General features: G+C 42.3%; 1 protein-coding gene across 1 annotated transcript in view; it reads left to right on the plus strand.

Annotated features, from left to right (window-relative positions):
- Positions 1 to 21362, plus strand: part of CUL3 (cullin 3) — a 107515-nt gene that overhangs the window by 72790 nt on the left and 13363 nt on the right. The window contains exons 11-13 of the mRNA XM_038416330.2: positions 895 to 1019; positions 1320 to 1416; positions 13071 to 13205. Coding sequence (XP_038272258.1) covers positions 895 to 1019; positions 1320 to 1416; positions 13071 to 13205 — 357 coding nt within the window. The remainder of the gene's footprint in view (positions 1 to 894; positions 1020 to 1319; positions 1417 to 13070; positions 13206 to 21362) is intronic.

Here is a 21362-nt window from a genome sequence, read left to right on the forward strand (position 1 = left end):
GATAAGAAAATTACTTACCTATAAACGTGTGAGGTATTAATCATAAGCTGTCATTAACCCACCTCATTTCCCTGTGGAAGCTGGAGATACACTCAGTTATAAGTTTGGCATTATGGAATTTAGTTGAGACACTTTTTGACAATTGTACTTTGATTTCAAATAGATGTGTGCCACCTGCTGATGAGACTATTGAATAGCTTAGAACATCAGCTGTAGAGTGTTCCAAGTTTGTGTGACCACCTACGTTAATAACTACTTTCAGAGAACAAGTATTAAAGCCACATAATTTTTTCAGGTTGAGCAAGACACCAGTCCTTTACATAAAACAATGGGAAAATATATGCAGAGGATTTCTGCTTTAAAACTCGAGAGGGGGAATGGCAGGAAAAACTCCCTATTGCTTAGTGTTGAATGTCAAACTGTTGCTTATACTTTTTTGCCAAAGGGCAAGTACAAAAACTGTTACTTTGCAATTCGTATTGTTAGCAACACAGCACATACTTTTTTTTTTTCTATCCAGTCAGTCGTATTGGAAACAGAATAAAAGCAGAAGGCAAAATATGTCACGTATTACCCTGTAATGCATCTGGCCATGTAAAGCTCTGAATTTCAGAATTACTGTTTATTATCATGAATACTGAACAGTTGCATAGTATTTTTTACATTGTCATATTCTGTATAGTCTTAAATTGCCATATGGGAACAATGTGAGCTTTTTGGCTCCTGTTCCAGCAAGGCTGAATTTTAATTTGTGCAGCTCGGAAAGAATGGCAACTACAGTTTCTCCTTAGCCTGTGGAAAGTACAAAAATGAAAGTCTAATTATAACATAGGAGAAGTAGCGAACACTGTCCTGTTTTAAAACAGTGGATGTCTTCTTCCATTGTTGCTGTAGGTCTCATTAGGGGGTGTTGATCTCACGGTGCGGGTTCTCACAACAGGCTACTGGCCTACTCAGTCAGCCACACCGAAGTGCAACATTCCTCCAGCCCCCAGACATGCTTTTGAAGTATTTAGAAGGTATGTATGAAATCAGGTTTTGTACTTTTAAATCAGTGGGTACAGTAAATATACTTTTGTGAGTATTAAAGGCATATTAGAGAGCTGCTTTGTTCTTTTTTGGGAAAACTAGAAAACCAACTACTTACTACTTGGTTTTTTGTTTCAGATGAGACCTTCACCTCAATTTAAGAGTAATAGTTATATATTACACTTAGTACATTCCATCCTGAAGAATTCAAAATTATCTACTTATGTAAAGTGATTTTGGATCATCTGCATATGTGCCATATAAATATGTAAATTTTCATTGTCTCATAGATTTTATTTAGCCAAACACAGTGGTCGACAGCTGACACTCCAGCATCACATGGGTTCAGCAGATCTCAATGCCACTTTCTATGGACCTGTTAAAAAGGTAAATGTCTGTATTTGAAAGTGTTATGATTTAGTCTCAAAAATTTTGTAAATGTAAAGATAAATTTGTAATCAGTTTTGGATTTTTTTTAGCTATAAATTAAACTGCCAGTATAGGACATAAGTACAAGTTTAAAAAAGTACATCTTTTTTTTAATTCAACTCTTACCTCGGCAGCAGTTTGGAATATACTTACAAGCATATAGTCTGTAAACCTAAATCAAATTTGAAACTCTCCAGCCTGTTGGTTTAATTAAATCATAGGATGATAATGGACTTTAAGGTCAGAAGGGATCATCATGATCATCTAGTCTGACCTCCTTCACATTGCAGGTCATGGAACGTCACCCACCAACTCCTGTAATAGATCCGTAACCTCTGGCTGAGTTAATGAAGTCCTCAAATCATGAATTAGAGTTCAAGTTACAGAAAATCAACCATTTATACTAGTTTAAACCTGCAAACGACCCATGCCCTGTAGTGCAGAAGAAGGTGAAAACCCCCCCATCTCTGCCAATCTGACCTATTTTAAAATTCCTTCCTGACCTCAAATATGGCCATCAGTTAGACCCTGAGCATGTGGGCAAGACCTGTGGGCAAGACACCTGGGAAAGAATTTGCTGTAGTAACTCAGAGCCCTCCCCATCTAATGTCTCATTATCAGCCATTGGAGATATTTGCTGCTAGCAGTCGCAGATCAGCTACATGTTGTTGTGGGTAGTTTCGTCGTACCATCCTCTCCATAAACTTATCAAGCTTAGTCTTTAAGTCAGTTAGGTTTTTTGCTCCCACTACTCCCCTTGGAAATCTGTTCCAGAACTTTACTCCTCTGGTGGTTAGAAACCTTCGTCTAATTTCAAGCCTAAACTTGTTGATGGACACTTTATATCCATTTATTCTTGTGTCCACATTGGTGCTTAACATAAATAACTTCTCACCCTCCCTGGTATTTATCCCTCTGATGTATTTATAGAGAGCAATCGTATCTCCCCCCGAGCCTTTGTTTGGTTAGGCTAAATAAGCCAAGCTCTTTGAGTCTCCTCTCATAAGGTAGGTTTTCCATTCCTCAAATCATCCTAATAGCGCTTCTCTGCACCTATTCGTGTTTGAATTCATCTTTCCCTAAACATGGGAGACCAAAATTTCACACACTATTCCAGATGAGTCTCACCAGTGCCTTGTATAATGGTACTAACAGTTCCCTGTCTCTATTGGAAATACCTAGCCTATTGCACCCTAGGACTTTGTTAGCCTTTTTCACAACTGCATCACATTGGCAGCTCATAGTCATCTTGTGATCAACCAATATATGCTCTGGTCTTTGTCCTCCTCTATCACTTCTAACTGATACACTCCCAGCTTATAGCAGAAATTTTTGTTAGTCCCTAAATGTATGACCTTGCAATTTGTGCTACTAATTTCATCCCATTTCTATTACTCCAGTTTACAAGGTCATCCAGATCATTTTGTGTGATAGTTCAGTCCTCCTCTGTATTGGAAATACCTTCCAACTTTGTTTCATCTGCAATTTTATTAGCACGCACACACTTTTTCTGCCCAGGTCAGTAATAAAAATGTTAAATAAGATAGTCCCAAGGAGGATCCCTGAGGAGTTCCTTTGTAACCTCCCTCTAGTCTGGCATTCACTTTCACTATGACCGTTGTAGTATCTCCTTTAACCAGTTCCTTATCCACCTGTTGATTCTCATATTAATCCCCATCCTCTCCAATATAATTATTTCCCATTTGGAACCGTATCAAATGCCTTACTGAAATCCAGGTAGATTAAATCTACTGCATTTCCTTTGTCTAAAAAATCAGCTATCTTCTCAAAGGAGGAGATCAGTTTGGTCTGGCATGATCTATCTGTTGTAAAATCATGTTGTATTGTATCCCAATTACCGGTCACCTCTGTCCTTAACCACTTTCTCTTTCAAAATTTGTTCCAAGACCTTGCATACAATTGAGATCAAACAAAGAGGCCTGTCATTTCCCGGATCACCTTTTTCCCATTCTTAAAAATAGGAACTGTATTAGCAATTCTCCAGTCATAGGGTATGACCCCTGAATTTAAAGATTCATTAAAAATACTTGCTATTGGGCTTGCAATTTCATATGCTAGTTCCTTTAATATTTTTGGATGGAGATTATCTGGGCCCCCCAAATTAGTCCCATTAAACTGTTGTACCTCAGATGTGGTAATTTCTACCTCCATATTCTCGTCTCCCATTCGCCACTCTGCCATTATTTCTAAGCTCTTCATTATCCTTATAAAAACTGAGCAAATATTTGTTTGTGTTGGGCTATGCCTAGATTACCTTTAATCTCCATCCCAGCCTCAGTGTTTAGCAGTCCCACTTCTTTCCTTGTTTTCTTTTTTATTTATATGGCTATAGACCCTTTTCCTATTGTTTTTAATTCCCTTTGCAAGGTCCACCTCTGCTTGGCTTTTGGCAGTTCTCACTTTATCCATACACTTTCTGACCTCCAAGAGGTAGCTTTACTTACTAATCCATCCCATCTTCATTACTTGTAGGCTTTCTGCTTTCTCTTAATTACTGGTTTGAGATGCTTGGTCTGTGATCCTTCCCTATGAATTCCCCCCTGCCCCCCCCTTCTTGGGATGCAGGCTTCAGATAAATTTGCAGAAACTGACTTAAAGTAAATCCAAGCCTTCTCCACATTCAGATCCTTGAGTTCTTCAGTCCAGTCCACTTCCCTAATTAATTCCCCCCCCCTTTTTTTAAGTTAGTTCTTTTGAAATAAAGGATCCTAGCTGCAGATCTATTTTTGTTTATCCTTCCATTTAGTTTCAACTGAATTAGCTCATGATTAAGCAAGGTTTTTCCCCCACAACCAGTTCTTCTATGAAGTCCTCACTTCTCACTAGTACCAAATCTAAAATGGCATCACCACTTGTTGGTTCAGCATCTGTTCAGTGAAGAAATCTTACCTCTATCACATCCAGGAAAATCTGGGCCCTACTATTATTGGTAGCACTTGTCCTCCAATCTATATCTGGGAAGTTAGTCTCCCATAATCATACAATTCCCCGTAGTATTTATTTCCTTAAAAAATTAAAGAGGTCTCTATCCATATCCATATTGGATCTTGGGGGTCTGTAGCATATCCCAAGCATTAGCCCAGTGTTTCTCAAACTGGGGGTCCTGACCCAAAAGTGGATTGCAAGCCTGTTGTAGGAGGGGTCGTGGTATTGCTGCCCTTTACTTCTTTGCTGCCTTCAGGGCTGGTATTGCCAGCCACCCAGCTCTGAAGGCAGTGCTGTTGCCAGCAGCGGCACAGAAGTAAGGGTGGTATGGTATTGCCACCCTTAGTTCTGTGCTTGTGTCATCAGCACTGTCTTCAGAGCTGGGTGCCTGGCCAGAAGATGCTGCTTTCCAACTGCCCAGCTCTGAAAGCAGAGCAGAGACTGGTGGCTGCTGGACATGTCCCCACATCTGAAGGCAGCACTTCTGACAGCAGCAGTGCAGAAATAAGTATGGTATGGGAGGGGTGTTGTCATGGGGGGGGAGGGGTATCACAACCTGAAATATTTTCAGAGGGGGTCCCAGTTGTTTTGTTTGTTTATTTATTTATTTATTTTAAGTTGAGAACCCTTGCACTAGCCCAAGGGAACCTCTAGTAGTTTTCTTCCCCAAAGTGATTTTGGCCCAAACAGACTGTCTTATCCGTTGCATCATTTCTAATTTCTTTACAGTCTATTTCATCATTAATATACAGTGCTACTCCACCATCTTTGCCTTTATTTCTGTCTTTTCTGAACAGCACATAGCCTTCAATACCTGTACTCCAGTCATGACTGCTATTCCACCAGGTTCTTGTTATCTCTATAATATCTGATTCCACTTCCTGCACCAGTAGTTCTAGTTCCTCCATTTTGTTACCCAAGCTCCTTGCATTGGTGTACAAACATCCTAATTGTTGCTGCTTGGCTTCACCCACATTTCTCGCCCAATTAGGTACAGTCATTCTACTCTCAGTATCGCCTATCTGACTGTTAGCTTCATTGGTATTGGCACTATATTTCCTCTTAATGTCCATTCTTCTACCCACTGCTTTCCTTTCTCCATTGCTGTATCCTTTCTTACTTGATTTTCCTCCCTCTCAATATTATTCAGGTGTGGAGATTACATAAGAATCACCCAACCATCTCTCCCAAGTTAATCAGTTGTGCCAATCTCTATCCCAGAAGTCTACTTCTCTCCCTATTCAGGTGGAGTCCATCCCTTGAGAACAGTACTCTGTCCATGAATGCCTCCCAGTGGTCAAACAGAGAATCATAGGACTGGAAGGGACCTTGAATGGCAAGCTAGTCCATTCCCCTGTGTTCATGGCAGGGCTAAGGTTCTGCCGATTACGGCTCCAGGCCAATGTGGGCTGCGGGAAGCAGCGCGGGCCAAGGGATGTGCTGGCTGCCCTTCCTGCAGCTCCCGTTGGCCTGGAGCAGCAAACCACAGCCAGTGGGAGCCGCAATCAGCTGAACCTGCGGACGCGGCAGGTAAACAAACTGGCCCGGCCCACCAGGAGCTTTTCCTGAACAAGCGGTGGCCCTAGTTTGAGAACCACTGATCTAGACCATTCCTGACGGGTGTTTGTCTAACGTGCTCTTAAAAATCACCAATGGTGGAGATTCTACAACCTCCCTCGGCAATTTATTTCAGTGCTTAACCACCTTGACAGTTAGGAAGTTTTCTTAATGTCCAACCTAAACCTCCTTTGCTGAAATTTAAGCCTATTGCTTCTTGTCCTATCCTCAGAGGTTAAGAAGAACAGTTTTGCTCCCTCCTCCTTGTAACAACCTCTTGTATAGATTCATAGATACTAAGGTCAGAAGGGACCATTCTGATCATCTAGTCTGACCTCCTGCACAGCGCAGGCCACAGAATCTCACCCACCCGCTCCTATGAAAAACCTCACCCATGTCTGAGCTATTGAAGTCCTTAAATCATGGTTTAAAGACTTCAAGGAGCAGAGAAGCCTCCCTCAAGTCAACCATGCCCCATGCTACAGAGGAAGGCCTCTCCAATCTGCCCTGGAGGAAAATTCCTTCCCGACCCCAAATATGGCAGTCAGCTAAACCCTGAGCATATGGGCAAGATTCACCAGCCAGATACTACAGAAAATTCTTTCCTGGGTAACTCAGATCCCATCCATCTAATATCCCATCTCAGGGGAGTAGGCCTATTTACCCTGAATATTTAAAGATTACTTACCAAAATCCCATTATCCCATCATACCATGCCTCCATAAACTTATCAAGTAGAATCTTAAAACCAGATAGATCTTTTGCCCCCACTGCTTCCCTTGGAAGGCTATTCCAAAACTTCACTCCTCTGATGGTTAGAAACCTTCGTCTAATTTCAAGTCTAAACTTCCTGGTGGCCAGTTTATACCCATTTGTTCTTGTGTCCACATTGGTGCTGAGCTGAAATAATTCCTCTCCCTCTCATGTATTTATCCCTCTGATATATTTATAGAGAGCAATCATATCTCCCCTCAACCTTCTTTTAGTTAGGCTAAACAAGCCAAGCTCCTTAAGTCTCCTTTCATAAGACAAGTTTTCCATTCCTCAGATCATCCTAGTAGCCCTTCTCTGAACCTGCTCCAGCTTGAATTCATCCTTTTTAAACATGGGAGACCAGAACTGCACACAGTATTCTAGGTGAGGTCTCACCAGTACCTTGTATAATGGTACTAAAACCTCCTTATCCCTACTGGAAATGCCTCTCCTGATGCATCCCAAAACCGCATTAGCTTTTTTCACAGCCATATCACATTGGCAGCTCATAGTCATCCTATGATCAACCAATACTCCAAGGTCCTTCTCCTCTTCTGTTACTTCTAATTGATGCGTCCCCAATTTATAACTAAAATTCTTGTTATTAATCCCTAAATGCATAACCTTACACTTCTCACTATTAAATTTCATCCTATTACTATTACTCCAGTTTACAAGGTCATCCAGATCCTCCTGTATAATATCCCGATCCTTCTCCGAATTGGCAATACCTCCCAGCTTTGTATCATCTGCAAATTTTATTAGCACACTCCCACTTTTTGTGCCAAGGTCAGTAATAAAAAGATTAAATAAGATTGGTCCCAAAACCGATCCCTGAGGAACTCCACTGGTAACCTTCCTCCAACCTGACAGTTCGCCTTTCAGTAGGACCCGTTGCAGTCTCCCCTTTAACCAATTCCTTATCCACATTTTGATGTTCATATTGATCCCCATCTTCTCCAATTTAACTAATTCCCCATGTGGCACGGTATCAAATGCCTTACTGAAATCTAGGTAAATTAGATCCACTGCATTTCCTTTATCTAAAAAATCTGTTACTTTTTCAAAAAAGGAGATTAGGTTGGTTTGGCACGATCTACCTTTTGTAAAACCATGTTGTATTTTGTCCCATTTACCATTGACTTCAATGTCCTTAACTAATTTCTCCTTCAAAATTTTTTCCAGGACCTTGCATGCTACAGATGTCTAACTAACTGGCCTGTAGTTACCCGGATCACTTTTTTTTCTTTCTTAAAAATAGGAACTATATTAGCAATTCTCCAATCATTCGGTACAACTCCTGAGTTTACAGATTCATTAAAAATTCTTGCTAATGGGCTTGCAATTTCAGGCGCCAATTCCTTTAATATTCTTGGATGAAGATTATCTGGGCCCCCCGATTTAGTCCCATTAAGCTGTTTCAGTTTTGCTTCTACCTCAGATATGGTAATATCTACCTCTATATCCTCCTTCCCATTTGTCATGCTACCATTATCCCTAAGATCCTCTTTAGCCTTATTAAAGACTGAGGCAAAGTATTTTAGATATTGGGCCATGCCTAGATTATCTTTAACCTCCACTCCATCCTTAGTGTTAAGCGGCCCTACTTCTTCTTTCTTAGTTTTCTTCTTATTTATATGGCTATAGAACCTTTTACTATTGGTTTTAATTCCCTTTGCAAGGTCCAACTCTACTTGACTTTTAGCCCGTCTCACTTTATCCCTACATGTTCTGACCTCAATTAGGTAGCTTTCCTTGCTGATCCCTCCCATCTTCCACTCCCTGTATGCTTTCTGCTTCTTCTTAATCACCTCTCTAAGATGCTTGCTCATCCAGCTTGGTCTACAACTCCTTCCTATGAATTTTTTCCCCTTTCTTGGGATACAGGCTTCCGATAGCTTCTGCAGCTTTGATTTAAAGTAATCCCAGGCCTCCTCTACCTTTAGATCCATAAATTCTTCAGTCCAATCCACTTCCCTAACTAATTTCCTTAATTTTTGAAAGTCAGCCCTTTTGAAATCAAAAACCTTAGTTGCAGATTTATTTTTGTTCATCCTTCCATTTAGTTTGAACTGAATTAGCTCATGATCACTTGAGCCAAGATTGTCACCTACAACCATTTCTTCTATGAGGTCCTTGCTACTCACCAAAATTAAATCTAAAATGGCATCCCCTCTAGTCGGTTCAGCAACTACTTGATGAAGAAATCCATCAGCTATCGCATCTAGAAAAATCTGAGCCCTATTATTATTACTAGCACTGGTCCTCCAGTCTATATCTGGGAAGTTAAAGTCTCCCATGATCACGCAGTTTCCATTAGTATTTACTTTATTAAAGACATTAAAAAGGGCTCTATCCATATCCAAATTAGATCCCGGAGGTCTATAGCACACCCCAAGCACTATCGTAAGAGAGGCTTTACTAGTTTTCTTCCCCAATGTAATTTTTGCCCACACGGACTCTGTCTTATCCATTGCATCGCTTCTTATTTCTTTACATTCTACCTCATCATTGATATACAATGCTACTCCACCAACTTTACCTTTGTTTCTGTCTTTCCTAAACAGCACATACCCTTCAATACCTGTAGTCCACTCATGACTACTATTCCACCATGTTTCTGTTATCCCTATAATATCTGGTTTCGCTTCCTGCACCAGTAGCTCTAGTTCCTCCATTTTGTTACCTAGGCTCCTCGCATTGGTGTATAAACAGCTTAATTTTTGCTGTTTGGCCTCGCTCACATTTTGTACCCTATTAGGCACAGTCAGTCTACAGCCAGTATAACCTATTAGACTAGTATCCACACCGCCCTCGCTCCTTATATACATTCTCCTACCCACAGCTGTATCCTTTCTTACTTCGTCTTCTTCCTTCTCAATGCTAAAACCTGGCATGGAGATTTCCTGGACGTCTCCCATCCATCTCCCCCTAATTCCTAGTTTAAAGCTCTCTTTATCAGTTGTGCCAGCCTCGATCCTAGAAGTCTATTTCCTTCCCTACTCAGATGAAGTCCATCCCGAGAGAACTGTCCTCTGTCCATGAATGCCTCCCAGTGGCCATACATCCCAAAGCCCTCCTTATAGCACCACTGCCTAAGCCATCTGTTGACAGTCATAATCTTCTCACACCTTTGTTGCCCTTCTCTAGGAACAGGCAGGATCCTGCTAAAGATCACCTGAGCCTCTATTTCCTTAAGCGTCTTCCCCAGCCTAGCATAGTCTCCCTTAATACTTTCCAGCGAGAATCTAGCTGTATCATTTGTTCCCACATGAAGGATAATTAGGGGATTCTTTCCCGCTCCCTTTAGGATCCTTTTCAACCTCAGGTCTACATCCCGTATCTTAGCACCCGGAAGACAGCACACCCTTCTGTTCTCTGGATCAGCTCTAGTTACAGGCCTGTCTATTCTTCTCAATAAAGAGTCCCCGATCACATAGACCTGCCTTTTCCTGGTGACTGTGCTATTCTCCAGTCTCTCCCCTGTTCCCTCTGGCTGCAAGTTCTTTCCATTCCTATTTTCCCTTATAATCTTCTTCAACCCATCCTGTATCCTCCTGGGGCTCATATTTTGTGTAGTCTCCCTTGACTCTTCCACTTTTCTTATAGGACTAGCCTCTCTTCTCTTCTTCCTTACCCTTCCACCTTCAGCAACTACCTGCTGAGCCCCTTCTTCATTTTCCAACTCTGCAAACCTGTTCCTAAGCTCTGTTTCTCCTTCACTAGCCCGTCTTTTCCTCTGCCTGGTTCTTTGAGTCACATGTTTCCACTGACCACTTTCCTCACCCAGTCTCCCCTCAAAATTCCCCAGCCCTGCTTTCATCCGTGAGTCTGAGCTTTTCCTTTCAGATACCTCATATCTTTGCTCCATCATCTGCTCAAACCCCTTCCTAAACTCAACCAGACTTTCCACCTGCATCTCCAAACCTCAGATCTTTTCCTCCATCAGCTCTATCAGATGACATTTCATGCAGAAAAAACTCTTACCGGTTCCCCCCTCCAGGATCATGTACATACCACAGCTTCCACATCCAGTCATCCTCAGTGTGTCTTCCACTACAGGAGTCACTCCCACAGCTGCCTCCATATCTGTCATCACCTTCCCACCTAAATCCTGTTAATCTGGGAAACACAAGGCACACCAAAAAGACCACTTTTATGTACTTGAAAGCTGTTATGTCCCCTTTCAATCTTCTCCTCTCCAGACCAAGCAACCCAATTGTTTTCAATCTTCCCTTATAGGTCATGTTTTCTAGACCTTTAATTATTTTTGTTGCTCTTCTCTGTACTTTCTCCAATTTGTCCACATCTTTCCTGAAACGTGGTGCCCAGAACTGACCTAATCAGCATGGAGTAGAGCGGAAGAATTACTTCTTGTGTCTTGCTTACAACACTGCTGCTAATACATCCCAGAATGATGTTTTCTTTTTTTGCAATAGTGTTACGCTGTTGACTCATATTTAGCTTATGGCCCACTATGATCCCCTCATCCCTTTCCCCAGTACTCTTTCCTAGGCAGTCATTTCCCATTTTGTATGTGTGCAACTGATTGTTCCTTCCTAAATGGCGTACTGTGCATTTGTCCGTATTGAATTTCATCTTATTTACTTCATATCATTTCTCCAGTTCGTCCAGATCATTTTGAATTTTAATCCTGTCCTCTAAAGCACTTGCAACCCCTCACAGCTTGGTATCATCTGCAAACTTTATAAGTGTACTCTCTTATACCCCTATCTAAATCATTGATGAAGGTATTAAACAGAGCCAGACCCAGAACTGATACCTGCGGGACCCACTCATGCCCTTCCAGCATGACTGTGAACCACTGATAACTACTCTCTGGGAATGGTTTTCCAACCAGCTTTGCACCCACCTTATAGTAGCTTCACCTAGGTTGCATTTCTGTAGTTTGTTTATGAGAAGGTCATGTGAGATAGTATCAAAAGCTTTACTAAAGTCTAGATATACCACGTCTACCGCTTCCCCCCCATCCACAAGGCTTGTTACCCTGTCAAAGAAAGCTAGCAGGTTGGTTTGATAGGATTTGTTCTTGACAAATCCATGCTGACTGTTACTTATCTTCTAGATATTTGCAAATTGATTGCTTAATTATTTGCTCCATTATCTTTCATGCCATTATCTTCCATTATCTAACATGCCAAAGCCTATAACATGCTATAGCACTACTTCCTAAGCCATCTGTTGACAGTCATAATCTTATCTCACCTTCATTCTCCTCCTCTAGGGACAGGTAGAATCCCTGAGCCTCCATTTCCTTAAGCATTTTCCCCAGCCTACCATTGTCTCCCTTGATATATTCCAGCGAGAATCTTGCTGTATCATTTGTTCCCACATGAAGGACAATCACTGGATTCTTTCCTGCTCCCTTTAGGATCCATTTCAGCCTCAGAGCCATATCCTGTATCTTAGCTCCTGGCAGGCAGCACACCCTTCTATTCTCCAGATCAGCTCTGGTGACATGCCTGTTTGTTCTTCTTCTTAGTAGGGATTCCTCAATCAGATAGACCTGTCTTTTCCTGGGGATGGTGTGATTCTCCGGCCTTTCTCCTGTTCTTTCTGGCTGCAAGTCCTCTTGTCTTTTATTCTCCCTTACAATCTTCTCTGAGTCAACCAGTATCCTCCTGCAGCTCTGAACTCTGGGTATCTCCATCGATTCTTCCCCTCTTCTTATAGGACTAGCTGTTCTTCCTTGCCCTCCCACCTTATTTTGGGCTGTGACTCAGACCAAAGTGAAATTTCTCCGCAGTTGTTACATTGGAATTAAGGTTTAAAAAAAAATTTCAAGGCAAACCTATTGTAGTTTCATAATGCCACTATTGTCGATTACACTTTTCAAAGATATAGAAAGCTTAAAGTTCAAATTAGACAAACAAAACAAGTACATTTCATTTGTGAGAAATGGGGAGAAGTAAGCGCTGGAGAGATCAGCATTGGAAAGCTAAGCAAAGGTTAGAAGGAAGGGAGAGATTGTATAGTGCATGGGGACAGAGAAGGTAATCGAAGCGTAACTGCAACATAAACATAAAAGTAAGATTAGGACACACCCACAATATGGATTATAAAAAGTTTTGGAACTAGTCTGATTGGAGCAAAGGGACAAAGATTTTCGCTGCAACTATTTTGATAAATTGGGAAGCTGGAAGACCTGAAGAGTATATTACAGTAGTTAAGCAAAATTAGAACGGAGCATATACTACTCTGGAATTTATGGATTTAAAATCTCAAACTTAATATTGCTTAAGCATAGTTCTCTATTGGTTACATAAAAAGCTTAATTGGGAGATGGAAAAAATGTTCCTAAAAATGATTTCATGACTTCTTTTAAATTCAAACAGGAAGATGGCTCAGAGGTTGGTGTGGGAGGTGCCCAAGTAACTGGCTCTAATACAAGGAAGCACATATTGCAAGTCTCCACTTTCCAGATGACTATACTAATGCTCTTTAACAACAGAGAAAAATACACATTTGAGGTATGATTTGTGGCTTTCTAAGCTGACTTTAAAAAACTGTTAAAATCTATTCTGCAGATAGATGCAGAGCATATGTAGATCTACGGTATTATATATCCACCTTTACTCTTTCAGAAGTTTGTGTAGGAAATCTTGACTTATGTACTCAGACCTTTTGATGCCAAGGGAATATACCTCATTCGTCCTTAACCCCCCCCCGCCTTTTTTTTTACTTGATAATGAGAGTTCAGAGTCCATAATAATTTACTTTTATGGTTAAAGAGATTGTTTTTAGTTCCATAATCTTGTTTGACATATTGTTAATCCCTTAACATATGGAATGTGCATTTCTTAGAGAAGTTTCCAGTGGGATTGTATGCTGTGAAACCCATATTAAAGGTACGGGCTGTGTGTAGCTGCAAGCCCCTCTTCCTTGGAACACTTATACAAAGGGGCCAGAGCCCTTAACCGTTTGTTTCCTTTAAAGGTGTTGAAAATTGGCTGATAGCCTTAGTCATTCTCTGTTCCAGAAACTCAGGTTTAGGCGTATATACCTTTAGACCCCAGCTGCGTTTAGGGAAATGATATTCTTCACAGCAGTATAAAATACTATTTTAAGACTGCTTCAAGTTAAAAGGTTTTAATTCAGTATAGCCAGCCAGTGAAGATGGGGCCCAGATTGTTTTAGGTCCCTTTATTTAAATATTCTTTCATGAATATGAGGATCCACTTGTACCTAAAGCATTAAAAAGACTGATTTCATTTTGTTTAGTCTTTTTTTCCTTGAAGAAATCTTTATTCTTGATACATTTCATATTCTGAGTTATCAAACGTTGGAATAGGAAGAATCTGCCTTTATTTGATTGCTGAATAGTAGTTAAAGTATTCAGTACCAGTAAAATAGTGATGCTTTGTTCTGTTGACCTCATGATGTCCTATGATAGCATGACTTCGCAGATAGTCAGTGCATGCATTCACAAAAGCATAAGTTTGCCAGAACATAGAAGTATCACTGATGTGTAAGTGCTTGTGCAAAACATAGAGGATGATAGACTGACTTTATTTTTCAGTTGCCTTTGCAACTGCACAAGGTTTGCTGTTCTTTTTCTATTTCACACAAGTATACTCCTGAGGGCATTCCGTGCCAAAAAATTTAGAAATTCTGCACCAAAAAATTAGAAATTCTGCAAGTTTTATTTGTCAATAAATAAATGCAGAGACTCCAGCATTGCAGTGGGGAGCACAAGCCACTGGCTGCATGAAGGTGGGAGATCACTCTGCAGCCCTCCAGTTTCTACCCCCGGGATACGGACTCAGTGGTGAGGCTGCATCCGACCTTTACACAGCACAAGGCCTGGGGCCCTGTCCCTCTGTGCCAGGTGCACCAGGTGTGGGACAGGCAGGCCCAACCAGGAAGGATCCAAGTGTGGAGGGGCTCAGTGCGGGGGAACCAGGTGTGGGGTGAGAAGATTGTGTATGGGACAGTCTGGGTGCAAGCAACTCAGTGGGGGGTCTGGATGCACAGAGGCTCATAGCTCCTGCTTTGAGCAGGGGGTTGGACTAGATGATCTCCTGAGGTCCCTTCCAACCCTGATATTCTATGGTTCTATGATTCATGCTGGGTGGGGGTTCCAGGTGCAGGGGCAATGGGACTCTCCAGGGGCTTCCAGGTGAAGGTGGTTGGGGCTCAGCAGAGGGGTCTGGCTGTGGGGGTCTCAGCAGCAGGTCTGGGTGCTGGGGGAGTGAGGCTTGGTGGGATGGGGGTCTGGGTGCAGCTAGTTGGGAGTCAGTGGTATGGGGATCTGGATGTGGGGGGTCGGGCATCGGTGGGGGTTTGAGTGCATGGAGCTCTGAAGGGTAGTCTAGGTACATGGGTGGGGGTCCAGAGGCAGGGGGTCTGTGTGCAGGGGGACTCCAGATGCAGGGGTTGAGGTTCAGTGGGGTGGGGTTTGGGTATGGAGGGCTTAGGGGAGTTCTGGATGTACCGCGTGGGGCTTGGCACAGCTGTCTGGGTATGGGAGGTCCAGATGCACAGGGATTGGGTGGATGGGGGAGCAGCTCCCCATACAGTGACTCTCCCCCGCCCCCACACAGCTGAGGACCGATGGAGGCAGGAAACAGGGGAGAATACTGAGCTTTCTACATCTGCGGGAGGTTTCTGGGGGTGGGTCTGACACAGTCACAGCCCCAGCAACTCCTCTTCTGCCTGGAGCCCAGCTGGGACTAGCAGCTGATTCCAGCTCATGGTAGGAGCCACTTGCTGGGGTGTCCCCAGCCCAGCAGTGATTTACCTTTCTGCCAGCTGCTCTGGGTACCTGAAACAATGTACCTGCGCTGCTAGGGAGCAGTACGTGACAGCTCTTGAAGCTTCCCTTGCTTTCCCTGTTGGAAAGTAATTTTTCTGCAGGGGACACACATTCTGCGCACATGCAGTGGCACAGAATTCCCTCAGGAGTAACAAGTACTGATTGGAGGTTGGGCAGGTAGAGATCATCACAGCAGCCAAAATGGACAGTGAGTTCTAGTTTTTAGATTTTCTTCTATAGTCAAACCCAGGCATCAACTAAATCCAGGGGACAACAAATTAAAAAATAGGACCAGGAGTGCAGGTCACAGGGATCCAGGGGGAGACACCGAGCAGAGAATCCCAGACAGCGCCTCTTGCCCTTCAAGGCATTCAGGGAGGCAGTAGACATCATCCAGAGGAACTCTGCTCAGAGACATGACTTAAAGAGCGATCAGAAGTAGGCCCCACAGTCACAGAGCACCCTGCTGTCCAGCTTCCTTTTCTGATGTGATGGATGGCCATTTTGGCCAGTGTCAGGAAAAGGTGGACGAGGAGGTCTCGTCACTTTGTGAGGTCACGGTCTATTGCTAGCCAGAGCCCTAGAGGGATAGAGGCCACTGAAGTCTCCCACTTAGATTGACTTGAAGTGATTTCTTCTATCCTTTTGATGGGGGTCAGGAGATTTTTGCCCTGTTCCAAAATAGCCATGACATTGCGTGGCATGTGTGAAAATCTCATTGTGGTAGGCCAGGGCTTCTCCCCAGCTTCCAATCGAATGCTGCCACGCTGTCTCCTTTAAGAAGGCTTATTGTCCAAACATAAGTGAATAAAGGAAACAGAAATAGTCCCTTAGCTCAGCCTTGTCCTAGGGTTTCATGGTATCCCCTCCTACAGTCTCTGGTGATCCTGCTTCTTGCAGCTTCCCAGTTCCAGCCAGCTCTGCTCCCTTTCCGGAACACCAGCACCAGGGATAACTTCCTGGGTACCTGGCCCTTTGCTCCAGGGACTCTCCAATGGAATTGGCTTCACTTCTCAGACCCAGCCTGTCCCAGTAACTTATCCCCTTCCTGCCCTCTGATAGGTCTATATAGACCCAAGTTTCAGAGTAGCAGCCGTGTTAGTCTGTATTCGCAAAAAGAAAAGGAGTACCCGTGGCACCTTAGAGACTAACAAATTTATTAGAGCATAAGCTTTCGTGAGCTACAGCTCACTTCATCGGATGCATTTGGTGGAAAAAGCAGAGGAGAGATTTATACACACACACACACACACACACACACACACAGAGAACATGAAACAATGGGTTTATCATACACACTGTAAGGAGAGTGATCACTTAAGATAAGCCATCACCAGCAGCAGGGGGGGAAAGGAGGAAAACCTTTCATGGTGACAAGCAAGGTAGGCTAATTCCAGCAGTTAACAAGAATATCAGAGGAACAGTGGGGGGTGGAGTGGGGGGGGAGAAATAACATGGGGAAATAGTTTTACTTTGTGTAATGACTCATCCATTCCCAGTCTCTATTCAAGCCTAAATTAATTGTATCCAGTTTGCAAATTAATTCCAATTCAGCAGTCTCTCGTTGGAGTCTGTTTTTGAAGCTTTTTTGTTGAAGTATAGCCACTCTTAGGTCTGTGATCGAGTGACCAGAGAGATTGAAGTGTTCTCCAACTGGTTTTTGAATGTTATAATTCTTGACGTCTGATTTGTGTCCATTCATTCTTTTACGTAGAGACTGTCCAGTTTGGCCAATGTACATGGCAGAGGGGCATTGCTGGCACATGATGGCATATATCACATTGGTAGATGCGCAGGTGAACGAGCCTCTGATAGTGTGGCTGATGTGATTAGGCCCTATGATGGTATCCCCTGAATAGATATGTGGACAGAGTTGGCAACGGGCTTTGTTGCAAGGATAGGTTCCTGGGTTCGTGGTTCTGTTGTGTGGTGTGTGGTTGCTGGTGAGTATTTGCTTCAGATTGGGGGGCTGTCTGTAAGCAAGGACTGGTCTGTCTCCCAAGATCTGTGAGAGTGATGGGTCGTCCTTCAGGATAGGTTGTAGATCCTTGATGATGCGTTGGAGAGGTTTTAGTTGGGGGCTGAAGGTGATGGCTAGTGGCGTTCTGTTATTTTCTTTGTTGGGCCTGTCCTGTAGTAGGTGACTTCTGGGTACTCTTCTGGCTCTGTCAATCTGTTTCTTCACTTCAGCAAGTGGGTATTGTAGTTGTAGGAATGCATGATAGAGATCTTGTAGGTGTTTGTCTCTGACTGAGGGGTTGGAGCAAGTGCGGTTATATCGTAGCGCTTGGCTGTAGACAATGGATCGAGTGGTATGATCTGGATGAAAGCTAGAGGCATGTAGGTAGGAATAGCGGTCAGTAGGTTTCCGATATAGGGTGGTGTTTATGTGACCATCGCTTATTAGCACCGTAGTGTCCAGGAAGTGGATCTCTTGTGTGGACTGGTCCAGGCTGAGGTTGATGGTGGGATGGAAATTGTTGAAATCATGGTGGAATTCCTCAAGAGCTTCTTTTCCATGGGTCCAGATGATGAAGATGTCATCAATGTAGCGCAAGTAGAGTAGGGGCATTAGGGGACGAGAGCTGAGGGAGTGTTGTTCTAAGTCAGCCATAAAAATGTTGGCATACTGTGGGGCCATGCGGGTACCCATCGCAGTGCCGCTGATTTGAAGGTATACATTGTCACCAAATGTGAAATAGTTATGGGTCAGGACAAAGTCACAAAGTTCAGCCAGCAGGTTAGCCGTGACAGTATCGGGGATACTGTTCCTGACGGCTTGTAGTCCATCTTTGTGTGGAATGTTGGTGTAGAGGGCTTCTACATCCATAGTGGCTAGGATGGTGTTTTTAGGAAGATCACCAATGGACTGTAGTTTCCTCAGGAAGTCAGTGGTGTCTCGAAGATAGCTGGGAGTGCTGGTAACGAAGGGCCTGAGGAGGGAGTCTACATAGCCAGACAATCCTGCTGTCAGGGTGCCAATGCCTGAGATGATGGGGTGTCCAGGATTTCCAGGTTTATGGATCTTGGGTAGCAGATAGAATACCCCGGTCGGGGCTCCAGGGGTGTGTCTGTGCGGATTTGTTCTTGTGCTTTTTCAGGGAGTTTCTTGAGCAAATGCTGTAGTTTCTTTTGGTAACTCTCAGTGGGATCAGAGGGTAATGGCTTGTAGAAAGTGGTGTTGGAGAGCTGCCTAGTAGCCTCTTGTTCATACTCCGACCTATTCATGATGACGACAGCACCTCCTTTGTCAGCCTTTTTGATTATGATGTCAGAGTTGTTTCTGAGGCTGTGGATGGCACTGTGTTCTGCATGGCTGAGGTTATGGGGTAAGCGATGCTGCTTTTCCACAATTTCAGCTCGTGCACGTCGGTGGAAGTAGTAATAGACCCAAGTAATAGACCCAAGTGTAATCCTGCTTCCTTTAATTGGCTCATTTGGGTTCACCTGCTCTGATATATGCAAGCTGGTTCTGGTCTACTCACAGGGACCAGCTACGATGTGACACTCTATAGACCTTTGAGTGACCTAGCTCCCATTTTCAGCATTCTGCTTTCAGCACTCTATAAAGTCAGTACTGTAAAGGACACAATAGTACAGCATAATGCCGAAGAAGTTCAAGTACCCTCTATGACGATAAGCAGAGGCACCAATAAAAAATTATGCCTTTGCAAAAGAGGAAGGAGTTTTGCCTAATCAGGCTTCTGTTCCCAGCTCTGCCACTGGTACACCAACTCTTAAATTTCCCTAAGTTCTTAGCCCCATTTTGGATAAGTGGTAACTAAGGCAAATACTTTGCTGACACTTAATAGTTGATGAAGCACAGAGTATTACTAAGACTTTGAGGAAAGAGTTTTGCTTTTTAATTGTTGGAGGTTCATAGGTTAGAGCTTTATGTAACTAGTTGGATCTTTTTGTGGAGAAAAAATGGGCTTATTTTAATGGTGCTTCCACATGAGGGAGGTTTTTCTGAATAGCTTAAGCTTTTGCATTCGTTTGCATTTTGCATTAACTTATCCCATTCTTTCCAAGTGGGCTACTCCTTATGTTCAAAACTTATGTTGTTGCTCATTTCAGTGTCTGGTGAAGAATGCATAAATATTTTGAAGTATATAGCATCAAAAGCTTGATTTGTTCACAAATTGAATATAAACTGAAGATTTGTCCCTAACCATGTCCAGTGTGAATTTCAAAATTTGATATGTATGAAATTGTTACATCATTCAGCAAAACTAGTTCATTAAAAGTTTAGACTGACTTCTTAATTCATGCTGTTCCTTTTTTCCCCTTTTCCATATTGGGAGAGCTTTAAAGGTTGGTGAAGCCTAAGAATTTAACACTCTTTGGCTCTGTGGATTTTTCAACCATGTTAATGTTGAAACAATTATTTAATTCCTTGCTCTAAGAAAAAAACTTAAGATGTCTGGAATTTAACTCTTTTTGTTAGTTATTGCAGTCTATTGTGTAGTTTTCCAGACGCAGCTCCTTTAGATCTGTTTTAGATATGTTCAGCTGCATAATATGTTGTAATTATAGCTTTCCTCCCCAAAATGAAATGTGTATAACATACCAGATAACTGAGAGTAGAGGGAAAAACACTTTAAAAATATCTATTTTTAATCTTAAAAAGATATTAAGTGTCTTTATAAAAAGATGTGCATTTCTAAAAATAACATGCTGATGACTTAAACTTTGTTAGGACGCAGTAACTCCTGTTGTTCATGTTAATAGAAAAATTGTAATTCTTCTACCCTTCTTCTAGAAATCTTTCTGTGCTACAAATTGCTTAGTACTCTCCACCCCCACCGAAGTCAATTAGTGAATGGTGCTCGTCGTATCACAGCATCAGACTGTTTCTGTGATGCTTATTTAAAGGCAATTTGTGCATTTCTGAAAGACCAGTCTTAATGCAAGTGTCAGTTTAAGGATGAACTGTAATGTTGATAATTAAAATACGCACAGTGTGTAGTGAATGCCCCACGCTGCCTGGTTAATAAGGGTGTACAGCATAAAAACTGGTTCTTAATTTTTATTTTAGTTCTGTATTTCACTTTCAATGGCAGTAGTCAGAATACTTTATTAAGGTGAAAAGTACAGCAGTGATTACCGATGGATTGATTTTAGTCCTTTGGTATTCGAAATCAGGGTGTTAGACTGAAATCTCATTGCAGCGGTAGGTTGTGCTGGAATTGCTGGCCTTGAGGCATTACATTTAAATAAATAATTAAAAAGCTTACTTACTCATCGTTGTAAACAGTTAATTTATATGGTCAAGATCCACTTCCTTCTGGGTTTACTGAAGTGATCCTGATTATGCCATTGCAATAAGGGTCATTTTTCAACACAAAAATGACTGTAATTTAGTCTTTAAAAATGCACTTTAGCTGAAACTTGATAAACAAATATAGGATAGAACCAAATTGGTGGTTTTATTTAAATGAAACTAGAAATGAGCAAATATCAGCTCTTTATGTCACCCTAGAGGTGGGCTTTTTGGGTATTGGCAGGTGTAATGTGAACGTGTTCCGCTAACACATTCCGAAAGCACATTGCAGTAGGTCAAAACTTCAGCATCTATGAGAAAGTGGAAAATGAGGATTGATGCCTCATCTTCTAAATGGCTCTCAGTAGAGCTCTCAGGAACACATTTTTATGAGGAAGACAGCAAAACATGCCATAGTTTATATTTCTCCCAACAAGTGACTGAGAGGCACTAAAACTACAGAAGCACTTGGTGGAAGTTTCAGAGAGACTTGACAGATAAGCTGATAACTCTGCTTTAGAAGACTGTATGCAAAGCACTGCTGGGGTATATTTCTGTAGGAATTTTGTGCTTTGTATGGTTCTAACAGTGTTTTAGTAGTCATCTTCC

The sequence above is a fragment of the Dermochelys coriacea genome, chromosome 9 (assembly GCF_009764565.3).
Source record: "Dermochelys coriacea isolate rDerCor1 chromosome 9, rDerCor1.pri.v4, whole genome shotgun sequence".
In the NCBI taxonomy this organism is placed as follows: Eukaryota; Metazoa; Chordata; order Testudines; family Dermochelyidae; genus Dermochelys; species Dermochelys coriacea.